Source organism: Ranitomeya variabilis, chromosome 1, assembly GCF_051348905.1.
Source record: "Ranitomeya variabilis isolate aRanVar5 chromosome 1, aRanVar5.hap1, whole genome shotgun sequence".
Taxonomy (NCBI): domain Eukaryota; kingdom Metazoa; phylum Chordata; class Amphibia; order Anura; family Dendrobatidae; genus Ranitomeya; species Ranitomeya variabilis.
Window position 1 is genome coordinate 1,069,118,470 of NC_135232.1, and position 16,956 is coordinate 1,069,135,425.

The 16,956-nt window shown below is 47.8% G+C and overlaps 1 protein-coding gene across 1 annotated transcript in view; it reads right to left on the minus strand.

Annotated features, from left to right (window-relative positions):
• DTHD1 (death domain containing 1) overlaps positions 1 to 16,956 on the minus strand; it is a 145,965-nt gene that overhangs the window by 63,977 nt on the left and 65,032 nt on the right. The window contains exon 6 of the mRNA XM_077281178.1: positions 9,315 to 9,473. Coding sequence (XP_077137293.1) covers positions 9,315 to 9,473 — 159 coding nt within the window. The remainder of the gene's footprint in view (positions 1 to 9,314; positions 9,474 to 16,956) is intronic.

A 16,956-nucleotide genomic window follows, 5' to 3' on the forward strand; every position in this document is an offset into this window, starting at 1 on the left:
TCATTGGCTCGAGGGTGCTAAGCATCGTGTGGTGGTCTTGACTGATCACAAAAATCTGATGTATCTCGAGTCTGCTAAGCGCCTGAATCCTAGACAGGCTCGTTGGTCATTGTTTTTCTCTCGTTTTGACTTTGTGGTCTCGTACCTGCCTGGTTCGAAGAATGTTAAGGCTGATGCTCTTTCTAGGAGCTTTGTGCCTGACTCTCCTGGAGTCTCGGAGCCAGCTGGTATTCTTAAAGAGGGAGTAATCGTGTCGGCCATATCTCCTGATTTGCGACGTGTGTTGCAGAGATTTCAGGCTGGTAGACCTGACTCTTGTCCACCCGACAGACTGTTTGTTCCTGATAAATGGACCAGCAAAGTCATTTCCGAGGTTCATTCCTCGGTGTTGGCAGGGCATCCGGGAATTTTTGGTACCCGAGATTTGGTGGCTAGGTCCTTTTGGTGGCCTTCCTTGTCACGGGATGTGCGGTCATTTGTGCAGTCCTGTGGGACTTGTGCTCGGGCTAAGCCTTGTTGTTCTCGTGCTAGCGGGTTGCTTCTGCCCTTGCCCGTCCCGAAGAGGCCTTGGACACACATTTCCATGGATTTCATTTCTGATCTTCCGGTGTCTCAAGGAATGTCTGTCATCTGGGTGGTGTGTGATCGTTTTTCCAAGATGGTCCATTTGGTACCCTTGCCTAAGTTGCCTTCCTCTTCCGATCTGGTTCCTTTGTTTTTTCAGAATGTGGTTCGTTTACACGGCATTCCGGAGAATATCGTGTCCGACAGAGGATCCCAGTTTGTGTCCAGATTCTGGCGATCTTTTTGTGCTAAAATGGGCATTGATTTTTCGTTTTCATCTGCCTTCCATCCTCAGACTAATGGTCAAACGGAGCGAACTAATCAGACACTGGAGGCTTATTTGAGATGTTTTGTTTCTGCGGACCAGGATGATTGGGTGACCTTCTTGCCATTGGCGGAGTTTGCCCTTAATAATCGGGCTAGTTCCGCTACTTTGGTTTCGCCATTCTTCTGCAACTCTGGTTTTCATCCTCGTTTCTCCTCGGGTCATGTTGAGTCTTCTGACTGTCCTGGGGTGGATTCCGTGGTGCATAGGTTGCAGCGGATTTGGAATCTTGTGGTGGACAACTTGAGGTTGTCACAGGAGAAGGCTCAGTGTTTTGCCAACCGCCGCCGCGGTGTGGGCCCCCGACTTCGTGTTGGGGATTTGGTTTGGTTGTCTTCTCGGTATGTCCCTCTGAAGGTTTCCTCTCCTAAGTTTAAGCCTCGCTTTATTGGTCCTTATAAAATTTTGGAAGTTCTTAACCCGGTTTCTTTTCGTTTGGATCTTCCGGTGTCGTTTGCCATTCACAACGTGTTCCATAGGTCTTTGTTGCGGCGGTACGTTGTGCCTGTGGTTCCTGCTGTTGAGCCTCCTGCTCCGGTGTTGGTTGAGGGCGAGTTGGAGTACGTGGTAGAGAAGATCTTGGATTCTCGTCTCTCTAGACGGAGGCTTCAGTATTTGGTCAAATGGAAGGGCTATGGTCGGGAGGATAATTCCTGGGTGGCCGCCTCTGATGTTCATGCGGCCGATTTGGTTCGTGCCTTCCACGCTGCTCATCCTGGTCGCCCTGGTGGTCTTGGTGAGGGTTCGGTGACCCCTCCTTAAAGAAGGGGTACTGTTGTGAACTATACTTCTTGGCTCCCTCTTGTGGTCACTAGTGATTTGGCACTTGGATTGTCTTTTACCAGGTTGATACTCAGCTGCTTCGTTAGGCCTGGGGTGTTGCTATTTAAACTTCCTGGATTCTCAGTCCAGTGCCTGGCATCGTTGTAATCAGTTCATTTCTGTTTGCTCCTGTCTTCAGGTCCTGGTTCTTTGCAAGATAAGCTAAGTCCTGCTTTCTTATTTTTGATCATTTGCATTGTTTATATTTTTGTCCAGCTTGTACAAAATGTGATTCCTGATATCGCTGGAAGCTCTAGGGGGCTGATATTCTCCCCCCACACCGTTAGTCGGTTTGGGGGTTCTTGGATATTCAGCGTGGATATTTTGCAGGGTTTTTGCTGACCATATAAGTCATCTTACAATATTCTGCTATTAGTCAGTGGGCCTCTCTTTGCTAAAATCTAGTTCATTCTTACGTTGTCTTTTCTTCTTACCTCACCGTTATTATTTGTTGGGGGCTTGTATTACTTTGGGGTCTTTTCTCTGGAGGCAAGAGAGGTCTTATTTTCCCTTATAGGGTTAGTTAGTTCTCCGGCTGGCGTGAGACGTCTAGGATCAACGTAGGCACGTTCCCCGGCTACTGTTAGTGTTTTGTGCTAGGATCAGGTATATGGTCAGCCTAGTTACCACGTCCCTATGAGCTGGTATTTACGTTTGCAGACTTTGCTGTAATCTCTGAGATCCTTTGCCATTGGGATCATAACAGGGAAGCAACTGGCAAAATGTACTCTTGTAACGTGGATCTAACAGAGTGACAACCCAGTAGTCAGCTTTATTTCTAACCCTAAGAATACCGACATCATGTTGAAGATAGTACAGCAAGAAAGCGCTCATGTGTTGGGCGCTTCCATGAGGTCCAAGTCCATGGTGTGTTGGTGGCAGGGTAACACAGGTTGCTTACTCCATTCTCTCCAGCCAACCACAGGCAACTGAGAGGGGATCATTATCCTCTTCATCTCTTGACTCTTGTGCCTCCATCACCTCTTCTTCCTCAATTTGTTCCTTGGCTTCTGCACCTAAACTAACAGTTTGTCTATTACCATGAGCCCCACTCTATCACTTTAATCCACCCTCCCATGTCACCCGCCTGTGTGACGACAGTCATGAACTTACAGATATTGTTATCTCTTCCACATCCTCCTTTGCTTCCACCTCTTCCTCTGGGACCACAACCAATAGGGATGATGATGATGGTATCATCAGTGATAACCATCTTAGTAGTAATTTCAACACTGTGCAGAAGGGTGCAGAAGTCCTTCATCTGTGCCCATTCTGCAAGTGTGATTTGCACCACGTCCATACTGTGTTGGCCCAAAATATGCAAAAGGACATATTGCACCAGTGCTCGTAGCTACTGCCACAGTCACTGCATCATGTGCAGAGTGGAATTCCACAGTGTGGGAATATTGCAAATCAAACGGTTAACCTGTAGGACAAAAGACCTATAAAGCGATGCAATTTGGTGACTTGCAAGGTGCGATCATCAGAAGTGAACACACAGCGACCGTGCTTTCTGCAGTTTCGCATCCAAGTCATGATAATGGTGGAGAAATTGCTGTACCACTAGGATGAGGACGTGAGCCATGCAAGGCACGCGTGTGAGGTTTCCCAAATTTAGGGCCACCACCACATAGGGCTCCAGGTTCAGGGAGACATCCAATGCTATAAATTGGCCTGGATAGCTGTCCACAATTCTTGAGCTGTGTGACTGTGATATCTGAGGCGTATTCATTTTAACACTTCTGATTACAGTGAGCCCTGGCTTTGCAGTACAGCGGTGGGGGGATTCTCTCTGCACTGTTGGAATGCTTGTCACATTAAGAAGGAGGTTGAAAGCACAGGTGGAGGGCCTAGAGGAGGTAGAGGAGTCAAAAGCAGGGACTCCAAGATTTGTGGAGCAACCCCTTTCCCACCCACATAGCAACAAATTTCACCCAGTGTCCAGTCAGTGAGATGTAAAGCCCCTGCCCATGTTTGCTTGTCAAGGTGTCAGTGGTGAAATGCACCCTGGCAGACATAGATTTTTCAGGGAATTGGTGATGTTGTCTGCGACATGCTGGTGTAGCGCAGGCACAACTTTCTTAAAGAAGTAATGATGACTATGCAACTGGTACTGGGGACTGCGAAGTCCATTAACTTTCCGAAACCGTCTGTATCCATCAGGTGGAAAGGCCACATTTCTGTGGCCAACATATTGGAGATGTGGGTTTTAAGCTCTTAGCTTTTGTGTGTGTAGGAGGAAACTTTCTTTTAATTGACCACAACTTGGGAACAGAGGGTTTGCTGCTGTGCTGATAGAGAGTGGAGTAGGGTGAGCAGGACAAACTGCTAGACTGTGAATGTGGTGCAGGCGGAGATGTTATGGTGAATTGAGAAAGATGTGTTGTGCTCGGTGAAACAGAAACAGCATCCATCTCCACTTATGTAACAGCTGATGGGCTCTCACTCACCATGACTGTAGGGGGTAAAGTGGAGTTTCTGCAGCTGGAGACCTGTGTGAGAACACTTGGCATGGTGATGTAGGAGGAAGCAGCAGATGTGGTTGATGGGACAGCCAGTGGTTGACAAAGCCTGCTAGTCTACATTTTAGTGCAGTGAGATTCCCAGACTAAGGCATTTTGATCACACATGTGCTGGTTCATGCATGTAGTACTCAAATAATTGCAATTTTTGCCTCTACTGAGTTTTCTTTTGCAAATTTGTCAGATACAATGAATTGGGTAATCTTTTGAAGTCTCAAAAAAGGCCAGGATAGGCAACCCTTGCCTCCCATATGAACTGCAGGCTCACGAACGCTGCTGGCAAAAGACAGAGTTGTGGCTGTGGATGCAGTGCTTTTCATGGATACATCATTCCCTGTCTGTGTGGGAAGAACAGCATAACCTCCTCATCTTCCTTCTCTTCCACCTCTTTTGATGAGCTACTGAGCAGCGTACCTCTGGGTTCACACCAAGTGGGATCTACAACCACATTGTCATCCTTTCTGTTCTCACAGTCCTCACCCTGAGAGTCACCCTCCTCCTCTTCCTGCCCTGATACCACAGTACAATCCACATGTGCCTCTTGTGTCTCATCAGGATCACCTCCACCCCTGGTGGTTAACATCTGGTGATGAGGGTCTGGATCCAACATGACAACTTTTTGGGCGTCAGTGCAAATGCTTTCCTCCTCTGGAACCTTTGGAGCAGACCTCTGATGCCCAAGGAAAAGAATATGTGAGCAGCTCTGCAGAATGACCATCTGTGGTTCCCCACAGTCAGTTGGGTGTTTGGAAATTTGTGACGCTGGGGAAACAAGGGTGTTTTGGGTGCCACCTTTGAGGATTGTACTGTGTGTGAAGTTAAGGTGGAGGAAGAGAAGCTACCTGATGCAGAGCTTGCCATCCACCTCTGCACATGCTTTTCTTGCCCTCATCTACATGGCATTCTGCTGTGCAGCTGAAAAAGAAAGAGAGTGTAGTAGCCTGTCCAGTAACAGATGTCAGTGCTCTTTGGATAAGACGAGATGATGTTTGTTCAGTTGAGCTTTGAGCTGAGTTCTAGCTAACTGACAAGTTCACTTTCAGCATCAGAACTAGCAGGAACTGTTTCACTGCACTATGACGCTGAGAAAATGGTGACAGCAAAACAAGATGTCCGCTTTTTATATGGACAGCGGGAGCCAATCACAGAAGACCTTGTGCCATGATGTTTTGGACTGTTTCTGCGTTCTGATTGGCTTCTGTAATGTACACACATTAAGTTATTAAAGAAAAAAAAAAAAAGAAAAAAAAATTACACTACACAACCTCTAACCTAGACACACCACCAAACCTCATAAAACAAATCCCCAGTGCTGATCATACAGCACACTATCCTAGACAATTGGAGAATGAAAGTATTAGTATAAGCCCGATCATTTACTGAACTTTGACCAAATTTTACCGACTTTGAGGAAAAATACTTGGTAAATTAAGCAGGAATCCTAATTAGTGTTGAGCATTCCGATATCGCAAGTATCGGGCATCGGCCGATACTTGCGGGTATCGGAATTCCGATACCGAGGTCCGATACTTTTGTGGTATCGGGTATCGGTATCGAAACAACATTAATGTGTGAAAGAAAGAATTAAAATAAAAAATATTGCTATACTCACCTCTCCGATGCAGCCTGGACCTCACCGAGGGAACCGGCAGCGTTCTTTGCTTAAAATGCGCGCGTTTACTTCCTTCCGTGATGTCACGGCTTGTGATTGGTCACGTGCCGCCCATGTGGCCGCGACGCGACCAATCACAGCAAGCCGTGACGTAATTTTCAGGTCCTCAATGCCTAATTCTAGGCATTCAGGATTTTAAAATTACGTTCCGGATTGTGATTGGTTGCATCGCGGTCACATGGGCGACACGACCAATCACAAGCCATGACGTCACGGGAGGCAGGAAACGCGCGCATTTTAAAATTACGTCACGGCTTGTGATTGGTTGCGTGCCACCCATGTGACCGCGACGCGACCAATCACAGCAAGCAGTGACGTAATTTCAGGTCCTGAATGCAGAAATAGGCATCAGGACCTGAAATTACGTCACGGCTTGCTGTGATTGGTCGCGTCGCGGTCACATGGGCGGCACGCAACCAATCACAAGCCGTGAAGTAATTTTAAAAATGTGCGCGTCTCCTGCCTCCCGTGACGTCACGGCTTGTGATTGGTCGCGTCGCCCATGTGACCGCGACGCGACCAATCACAAAGCCGGAACGTAATTTTAAAATACTAAATGGCTAGAAGGACCTGAAAATTACGTCACGGCTTGCTGTGATTGGTCGCGTCGCGGCCACATGGGCGGCACGCGACCAATCACAAGCCGTGACTAGGGTTGAGCGACCTTTACATTTATAGGATCGGGTCGGGTTTCACGAAACCCGACTTTTTCAAAAGTCGGGTCGAGTGAAATCGGCCGATCCTATAAAAAAGTCGGGGTCGGGGTCGGCCGAAACTCGAAACCCAATGCAGTGCATTGGGTTTCCAATGGTTCCCAGGGTCTGAAGGAGCGGAAACTCTCCTTCAGGCCCTGGGATCCATATTTAAGTGTAAAATAAAGAATTAAAATAAAAAATATCGCTATACTTACACTCTGACGGGCCCTGGTACTAACCGGGAACCTTCCTTCCTTAGAATCAGCCTTCCAGGACCTCGGGGTGACGTCGCGGTGACGTCGCGGCTTGTGATTGGTGCGCGGCCGCCCATGTGACCGTGACGTCACCGGAGGTCCTGGAAGGGCTGATTCTTAGGAAGGAAGGCTGCCGGAACGAAGCCGAGGGTGAGTATATACCTATTAGGTATATACTCACTCTCGGACACGCCCTACGTCGTTCTGGCAGCCTTCCTTCCTAAGAATCAGCCCTTCCAGGACCTCCGGTGACGTCACGGTCACATGGGCGGCCGCGCACCAATCACAAGCCGCGACGTCACCGCGACGTCACCGCGGCGTCACCGCGACGTCACCGCGAGGTCCTGGAAGGCTGATTCTAAGGAAGGAAGGTTCCCGGTTAGTACCAGGGCCCGTCAGATGGTAAGTATAGCAATATTTTTTATTTTAATTCTTTATTTTACACTTAAATCTGAATTCCGATACCAATTCCCGATATCTTAAACATATCGGGAATCGGTATCGGAATTCCGATTCCAGATTCAGAAGATCGCCGACTTCATGGCCGACCCCACACAGGGGTCGGGTCGGGTTTCATGAAACCCGACTTTGCCAAAAGTCGGCGACTTCTGAAAATTACCAACCCGTTTCGCTCAACCCTAGCCGTGACGTCACGGAAGGAAGGAAAAGCACGCATTTTAAGCAAAGAACGCTGCCGGTTCCCTCGGTGAGGTCCAGGCTGCGTCGGAGAGGTGAGTATAGCAATATTTTTTATTTTAATTCTTTATTTTACACATTAATATGGTTCCCAGGGCCTGAAGGAGAGTTTCCTCTCCTTCAGACCCTGGGAACCATCAGGGATACCGTCCGATACTTGAGTCCCATTGACTTATATTGGTATCGGGTATCGGTATCGGATTAGATCCGATACTTTGCCGGTATCGGCCGATACTTTCCGATACCGATACTTTCAAGTATTGGACGGTATCGCTCAACACTATACACTACTCAAAAAAATAAAGGAAACACGTAAAAAGCACAATGTAACTCCAGGTCAATGACACTTCTGTGAAATCAACCTCTCCAGTTAAGTAGCAACACCGGTTGTGAATCAATTTCTTCTGCTCTTGTGCAAATGAAACAGAAAACAGGTAGAAAGGATAGACATTTAGTAAGACAACCCCAAATAAAAGAGTGGTTCTGCAGGGATAAACACAGACCATTTCTCTGTTCTCATCCTTTTTGGCTGTTGTTTTGGTCACTTTTGCATTTTGTAATTGCTTTCACCCCTAGAGGTACTGTACAGTAGCATAAGGCGGTGTCTACAACCCACAGAAGTTGTTCAGGCAGTGCAGCTCATCCAGGATGGCACATCAATGCGAGCTATGGCAAGAAGGGTAGCTGTGTCTGTCAGCATAGTGTCCAGAGCATGGAGCTGATACCAGGAGACAGGCCAGTACACCAGGAGATGTGGAGGGGGTTGCAGGAGGGCAACATCCCAGCAGCAGAACATTCGACATTGGTGCCCCGTGCTCTTCACGGATAAGAGCAGGTTTACATTGAGCACATGTGCCAGACATGACAGAGTCAGGAGATGCCATGGAGAACCATGGAGAACATTCAGCTGCCTACAACATCCTCCAGCATGACCGGTTTGGCAATGGATCAGTAATAGTGTAGGGAGTCAATTCTTTAGAGGGCCACACAGCCCTAGCCAGAGGTACCCTGACTGCCATTAGGTACTGGGATGAGATCCTCAAACCTATTGTGAGACAATATGCAGGTTCAGTGGGCCCTGGGTTCCTTCTGATGCATGACAATGCTAGGCTTCATGTGGTTGAAGTGTGTCAGAAGTTCCTGCATGATGAAGGCATTGATGCTATGGACTGGTCTGCCCATTCCCCAGACCTGAATCTAATTGAGCACATCTAGGATATCATGTCTCGTTCCATCCACCAATGCCACATTGCACCACAGACTGTCCAGGAGTTGACTGATGCTTTAATCCAGGTCTGGGAGGAGATTCCTCAGGAGAATATCCACCACCTCATCAGCAGCATGACCAGGCCTTGTAGGGAGATCATGTAGGCACATGGAGGCCACACACACTGTTTGATTTTCCACTTTGATTTTGAATATCATTCCAAATTCAGACCGCCATGGGATATTAATTTTGATTTACATTGCTTATTTTTTTTGTTTTACTGTTATTAACGCATTCCACTATGTAATGAATAAAGATTTGCAACTGGAACATTCAGTGATATCTAGGTATATTAGTATTCTCTTTATTGTTTTGAGCTGTGTATATGGCTTTAGAAAAGTGCCAGAAAATGAGTTAAAATAAGTGTGACAATCAGAAAAAGATTCAGAAATATAACGAATTATCAAAAACTGTTATAAATAGTTTGAAACATCTGCCCAATTAAGGGCAAAAACATATTAAAATAATCATAACCATGCAATGTGAGAAAATTTTACCTCTGCATATACTCAGTTACTTCCAGTGAGACTAAGCCATTCTGAACATTTTTAACCACAATGTCATCTAAAATAATCCACTGATCTTCTTTTAATGCCAGTAATTTCAATAATTCACTAGGATTATCACCGTGCTTCCTCACTGAGGCACTGACTGCTCTGTAATATAAAAAAGCAACATTTATCCAACACTGAGACAAGAGTGAAAATACAATAAACAGGGTGGGCCATTTATATGGATACACCTAAATAAAATGGGAATGGTTGGTGTTATCAACTTTCTGTTTGTGGCACATTATTATACGGGAGGGGGAAATTTTTTAAGATGGGCAGGGACCATGGTGGCCATTTTGAAGTTGGCCATTTTGGATCCAACTTTATTTTTTTAAATGGGAAGAGGGTCATGGGACATATCAAACTTATTGAGAATTTCACAAGAAAAACAATGGTGTGCTTGGTTTTACCATAACTTTGTTCTTTCATGAGTTATTTACAAGTTTATGACCACTTATAAAATGTGTTCAAAGTGCTGCCCATTGTGTTGGATTGTCAAGGCAACCCTCTTCTCCCACTCTTGACACACTGATAGCAACACTGCAGAAGAAATGCTAGCACAGGCTTCCAGTATCCGTTGTTTCAGATGCTGCACATCTCGTATCTTCACAGCATAGATAATTGCCTTCAGATGACCCCAAAGATAAAAGTCTTAGGGGGTCAGATTGGGAGACCTTGGTGGCCATTTAACTGGCCCACGATGACCAAGCCACTTTCAGGGAAACTATTCATGTAGTAATGCTTGGACCTGACACCCAAGATCGTGCACCACCACATTATCTTCATAGGTGTATAGAGGCCCATATCCAACAACCATCACTCCAGTGTTCTTATGGTACTTTGCTTTTGCTAACTGCATAAGAAGGCTAATGAATGGTTAGAATACCATTGAAAACCCTTGTGCTAGTATGTTAGCACAGCTGAAAACAGTTTGGCTGATTGGAAAACCTGTAAACCTGACATTCCTTTGAGCTAGTTGAGAATCTGGAGCATTACATTTGTTGGTTCCCTTAAAGGGACTCTGTCACCTGAATTTGGAGGGAACAATTTTCAGCCATAGAGGCGGGGTTTTCGGGTGTTTGATTCACCCTTTCCTTACCCGCTGGCTGCATGCTGGCTGCAATATTGGATTGAAGTTCATTCTCTGTCCTCCGTAGTACATGCCTGCACAAGGCAATCTTCACCTTCAAAGTGCAAACTCATTCCCGGGCCCGGCACACTGCAGGTGCGTGATGAAGTGATGTCATCACGCACCCGCAGTGTCAGAGGACGAGGAGAATGATGGATGAGGGAGCGTCATCTGATGCTCTCTCCCCCATCATTGTTTTGAACTGTACCAGCGTCTGTCTATGACGCCGGTATAGCTCAATGCGTCAGCAGCGGGGGAAGTCAGCGCTGACGGCAGGCAGGCCCCCCTGACTCACGAGCCCCATAGCAGCTGCATGATGTGCTGCTATTAGAGGCACGCCACAGGCTGTGGCCCCTGGGGGAGCTGGGGGAGCGGGGCCCTATGTTGTGAACTCTGTTTTCAGGCTCCCTCTTGTGGTCACAGGTGGTATTGTGTGACTTTTGTTTTGGGCTCCCCCTGGTGGCTTTGTTTGTTAACCTGCGGGTCTGTGGCTGATCAGCTGCCTCGTTATTCACTTGGGAGTTTCCTATTTAGCTCTGTTTCACTTCCACTTGTTGCCGGCTGTCAATGTACTCAGTGCTATTCTGATTACTCCTGATTATCTTCGGTTTCAGTCTCTTCAGGAGAAGCTAAGTTCTGTTTAATTATTTTTTGCTCATCAGTCTGCAATATGATTTCTGTGTATGATGAGTTTAGTCCAGCTTGCTAATATGTGATTTCTTCTGCTGGTTTGCTCTGGGGTACAGAGTTGCTTCCCCCGCACCGTTAGTTGGTGCGGGGGCTTGAGCGATCTCTGTGTGGATATTTTGAATAGGGTTTTTAATTGACCGCACAGTTCCCTTTCTATTTTCTGCTTTCTAGTGTTAGCGGGCCTCATTTGCTAAATCTAATTTCATCTCTGCGTTTGTGCTTTCCCCTTAACTCACCGTTAATATTTGTGGGGGGCTATTCTATATCTTTGGGGTCATTTCACTGAGGCAAGTGAGGACTTTCGTTCCCTCTAGGAATAGTCAGTTTCTCAGGCTGTGAAGAGACGTCTAGGATTTTCAGGTAACGTTCCACGGCTGCCTATAGTTGTTTGCGGATAGGATCAGGTTGCGGTCAATTCAGTTACCACTTCCCCAGAGTTTGTAGTCGGTTTAGTTACTTAGCTAGTCCTACTTGCGATCCTTGCCACTAGGATCATAACAGCCCTAGCAGTGATGTATCTAGGGGGCAGCCGGGGCATGTGCTCCGGGTGCAGCCGGCAGGGGGGCGCAGTCGGGCCGCCTAATGCGGCGGTCCACAATGTCTCCCCCCGGCGGCTGCATTCTGCCACCCCCCGGATTGAGAGTCGCCTGTTCTCTGTGCCGACTGTCAAGCTGACAGTCGGCACAGAAAACCTGCAGCGCTCCGGCTCCCAACATGTGCGGACATACCGCATGTGCAGCCTGTGCGGCTGCAGCGGGGTCCGAAGGAGATGCAGGGGGGCCCCTGCAGGGCGGCTGCGGAGGGAAGGGAGAAATCCCTGCAGCTCCGCTGCCTACAAGAGAATATAGCAGCGGAGCTGCAGCGATCTGTCTTCCTGTCCGTGCTTCCTCTCACACAGGCAGTGCCGATGGATGACATCATCATTCAGTGGCTGGCTGTGTCAGAGGAAGGCGATGAGATGCTGCAGAAGAGCATGTGGAGAGGTGAGAGGCTGTGTGTGTGTATATATAGAGGTGCTGTGTGTGTGTTGTGTCTGTCTGTCTGTATAGAGAGGTGAGAGGTGCTGTGTGTATATATACAGGTGAGAGGTGCTGTATGTGTGTTGTGTGTGTATATGTAGAGGTGTGTGTGTGTAGAGGTGCTGTGTGTGTGTTGTGCATGTGTGTATATAGGTGAGAGGTGCTGTGTGTGTTGTGCGTGTTGTGTGTATGCATAGGTGAGAGGTGCTGTGTGTGTATAGAGGTGAGAGGTGCTGTGTGTGTTGTGCGTGTGTGTATATAGGTGAGAGGTGCTGTGTGTGTGTTGTGCATGTGTGTATATAGGTGAGAGGTGCTGTGTGTGTTGTGCGTGTTGTGCGTATGTATAGGTGAGAGGTGCTGTGTGTGTGTGTGTATAGAGGTGAGAGGTGCTGTGTGTGTTGTGCGTGTGTTGTGTGTGTGTGTATAGGTGAGAGGTGCTGTGTGTGTGTTGTGTGTGTATAGAGGTAAGAGGTGCTGTGTGTGTTGTGCGTGTGTGTATATAGGTGAGAGGTGCTGTGTGTGTGTTGTGTGTGTGTGAGCATGCGTGTATGCATAGCGCTGCGGGTGAATGCGCAGAGAGGTAAATGGTTTTGTGTGTGTGTGTACGGGGAGGAGAGGCGAGGGCAATGATGGGGCTGACGGGAGAGGGCAATAATTGGGATGGAGGGGGAGGAGGAAATGATGGATGTGGTGGAATGGGCAATGATGGAGGTGGCAATGATGGAGGTGGAATGGGCAATGATGGGCTTGGGGGAGGAAATCATGGAGGTGGCGGAATGGGCAATGATGGGTGGGGGAGGCAATGATGGAGGTGGAAATTGGAATGGGCAATAATGGTGGTGGGGGGAGAATGCAATGATGGTGGGGGAGGAGGGAATCATGGAGGTGGTGGAAAGGGCAATAATGAGGGGGGAATGTTATGACCCCAATGGCGAGGGTCTCAGAGGAACAAGTAAGTCTGCGACGTACAAAAATCCAGCTCATAGGGCAGTGGTAACTGGGTTGACCATATAACTATTCCTAACGCCAACACTAGAAGTAGCCGGGGAACATGCCTACGTTGGTCGCTAGATGTCTCGCGCCAGCCGGAGGACTAACTACCCCTAGAAGAGGAAAACAAAGACCTCTCTTGCCTCCAGAGAATAGACCCCAAAAGTCGGATACAAGCCCCCCACAAATAATAACGGTGAGGTAAGAGGAAATGACAAACACAGAGATGAACTAGGTTTAGCAAAGAGAGGCCCACTTACTAATAGCAGAATGTAGTAAGATAACTTATATGGTCAACAAAAACCCTAACAAAATTCCACACTGGAGATACAAGAACCCCCAAACCGTCTAACGGCCCGGGGGGAGAACTCCAGCCTCCCTAGAGCTTCCAGCAAGGTAAGGATACAGATTATGTAAAGGCTGGACAAAAATGCAAACAAAAACAAATAGCAAAAAGCAAGAAAGCAGACTTAGCTTAATTTAGCAGGAACCAGGATCAGTAGACAAGAGCACAACAGATTAGCTCTGATTACAACGTTGCCAGGCATTGAACTGAAGGTCCAGGGAGCTTATATAGCAACACCCCTGACCTAACGACCCAGGTGAGCATACAAGGGATGAATGACATACCCAGAGTCAAATCACTAGTAACCACTAGAGGGAGCCAAAAGGTAAATTCACAACAGTACCCCCCCTTAGTGAGGGGTCACCGAACCCTCACCAAGACCACCAGGGCGATCAGGATGAGCGGCGTGAAAGGCACGAACTAAATCGGCCGCATGCACATCAGAGGCGACCACCCAGGAATTATCCTCCTTACCATAGCCCTTCCACTTGACCAGGTACTGAAGCCTCCGCCTGGAGAGACGAGAATCTAAGATCTTCTCCACCACGTACTCCAACTCGCCCTCAACCAACACCGGAGCAGGAGGCTCAGCAGAAGGAACCACAGGCACAACGTACCGCCGCAACAAGGACCTATGAAATACGTTGTGAATGGCAAACGACACCGGAAGATCCAGGCGAAAGGATACAGGATTAATGATTTCCAATATCTTGTAAGGACCAATGAAGCGAGGCTTAAATTTGGGAGAAGAGACCTTCATAGGAACAAATCGAGAAGACAGCCATACCAAATCCCCAACGCGAAGTCGGGGACCCACACCGCGGCGGCGGTTGGCAAAACGCTGAGCCTTCTCCTGTGACAACTTCAAGTTGTCCACCACATGACTCCAGATCCGCTGCAAGCTATCCACCACGGAATCCACCCCAGGACAGTCAGAAGGCTCCACATGTCCCGAGGAAAAACGAGGATGGAAACCAGAGTTGCAGAAAAATGGCGAAACCAAGGTGGCGGAACTAGCCCGATTATTAAGGGCAAATTCAGCCAACGGCAAGAAGGTCACCCAATCATCCTGATCAGAAGAGACAAAACACCTCAAATAAGCCTCCAGAGTCTGATTAGTTTGCTCCGTTTGTCCGTTAGTCTGGGGATGGAATGCGGACGAAAACGACAAATCAATGCCCATCCTACCACAAAAGGATCGCCAGAACCTGGAAACAAACTGGGATCCTCTGTCTGACACAATATTCTCAGGAATGCCGTGCAAACGAACCACGTTCTGGAAGAACACAGGAACCAGATCAGAAGAGGAAGGCAGCTTAGGCAAAGGAACCAGATGGACCATCTTGGAGAAACGATCACATATCACCCAGATGACAGACATGCCCTGAGACACCGGAAGATCCGAAATGAAATCCATAGAGATGTGTGTCCAAGGTCTCTTCGGGACAGGCAAGGGCAAGAGCAACCCGCTGGCACGAGAGCAACAAGGCTTAGCTCGGGCACAAGTACCACAGGACTGCACAAATGACCGCACATCCCTTGACAAGGAAGGCCACCAAAAGGACCTGGCCACCAGATCTCTGGTGCCAAAAATTCCCGGGTGCCCTGCCAACACCGAGGAATGAACCTCGGAAATGACTCTGCTGGTCCATCTAGCAGGCACAAACAATCTGTCAGGTGGACAAGAGTCAGGCCTACCAGCCTGAAATCTCTGCAACACACGTCGCAGATCTGGAGAAATAGCAGACACGATAACTCCTTCCTTAAGAATACCCACAGGTTCAGCGACTCCAGGAGCATCAGGCACAAAGCTCCTAGACAGAGCATCGGCCTTCACATTCTTAGAACCTGGTAAATACGAGACCACAAAGTCAAAACGGGAGAAAAACAATGACCAGCGGGCCTGTCTAGGATTCAGGCGTTTAGCAGACTCGAGATACATCAGATTTTTGTGATCAGTCAAGACCACCACACGATGCTTAGCACCCTCGAGCCAATGACGCCACTCCTCAAATGCCCACTTCATGGCCAACAACTCCCGATTGCCCACATCATAATTTCGCTCTGCCGGCGAAAACTTCCTAGAGAAAAAGGCACAAGGCCTCATAGTAGAGCAACCAGGGCCTCTCTGCGACAAAACGGCCCCTGCCCCAATCTCCGAAGCATCCACCTCAACCTGAAAGGGAAGTGAGACGTCAGGCTGGCACAAAACAGGCGCCGAAGTAAATCGGCGTTTCAACTCCTGGAAAGCCTCCACGGCAGCAGGAGCCCAGTTAGCTACATCAGAGCCTTTCTTGGTCATATCCGTCAGCGGTTTAACAACGCTAGAGAAATTTGCGATAAAACGACGGTAGAAGTTAGCAAAACCCAAGAACTTCTGAAGACTCTTAACTGACGAGGGTTGAGTCCAATCATGAATAGCTCGGACCTTAACTGGATCCATCTCCACAGCAGAAGGGGAAAAAATGAACCCCAAAAAGGGAACCTTCTGTACACCAAAGAGACACTTTGAGCCTTTTACAAACAAAGAATTTTCACGCAGAATCTCAAAAACCATCCTGACCTGCTCCACATGCGAGTCCCAATCATCAGAAAAAACCAGAATATCATCCAGATAAACAATCAAAAATTTATCCAGATACTTCCGGAAAATGTCATGCATGAAGGACTGAAAAACTGAAGGGGCATTAGAGAGCCCAAATGGCATCACCAAGTACTCAAAATGACCTTCTGGCGTATTGAATGCGGTTTTCCATTCATCGCCCTGCCTAATGCGCACAAGGTTGTACGCACCACGAAGGTCTATCTTGGTGAACCACTTGGCACCTTTAATCCGGGCAAACAAATCTGACAACAGCGGCAAAGGATACTGAAATTTGACAGTGATCTTATTTAAAAGCCGATAGTCAATACAAGGCCTCAAAGATCCGTCCTTTTTGGCCACAAAAAAGAATCCCGCACCAAGAGGGGAAGAAGAAGGACGGATATGCCCCTTCTCAAGAGACTCCTTGATATATGAACGCATCGCGGTATGTTCAGGTACCGACAGATTAAACAGTCTCCCCTTAGGAAACTTACTGCCAGGAATCAAATCTATTGCACAGTCACATTCCCTATGAGGAGGCAGTGCACTGGACTTAGACTCGCTGAAGACATCCTGATAATCAGACAAATACGCCGGAACTTCCGAAGGCGTAGAAGAAGCAATAGACAAGGGCAGGGAATCTCCATGAATTCCATGGCAGCCCCAACTTGACACTGACATAGCCTTCCAGTCCAAGACTGGATTATGGGTCTGTAACCATGGCAAACCCAAAACAACCAAATCATGCATTTTATGCAGAACAAGAAAACGTATTACCTCCCGATGTTTGGGAGTCATGCACATGGTAACCTGTGTCCAAAACTGCGGTT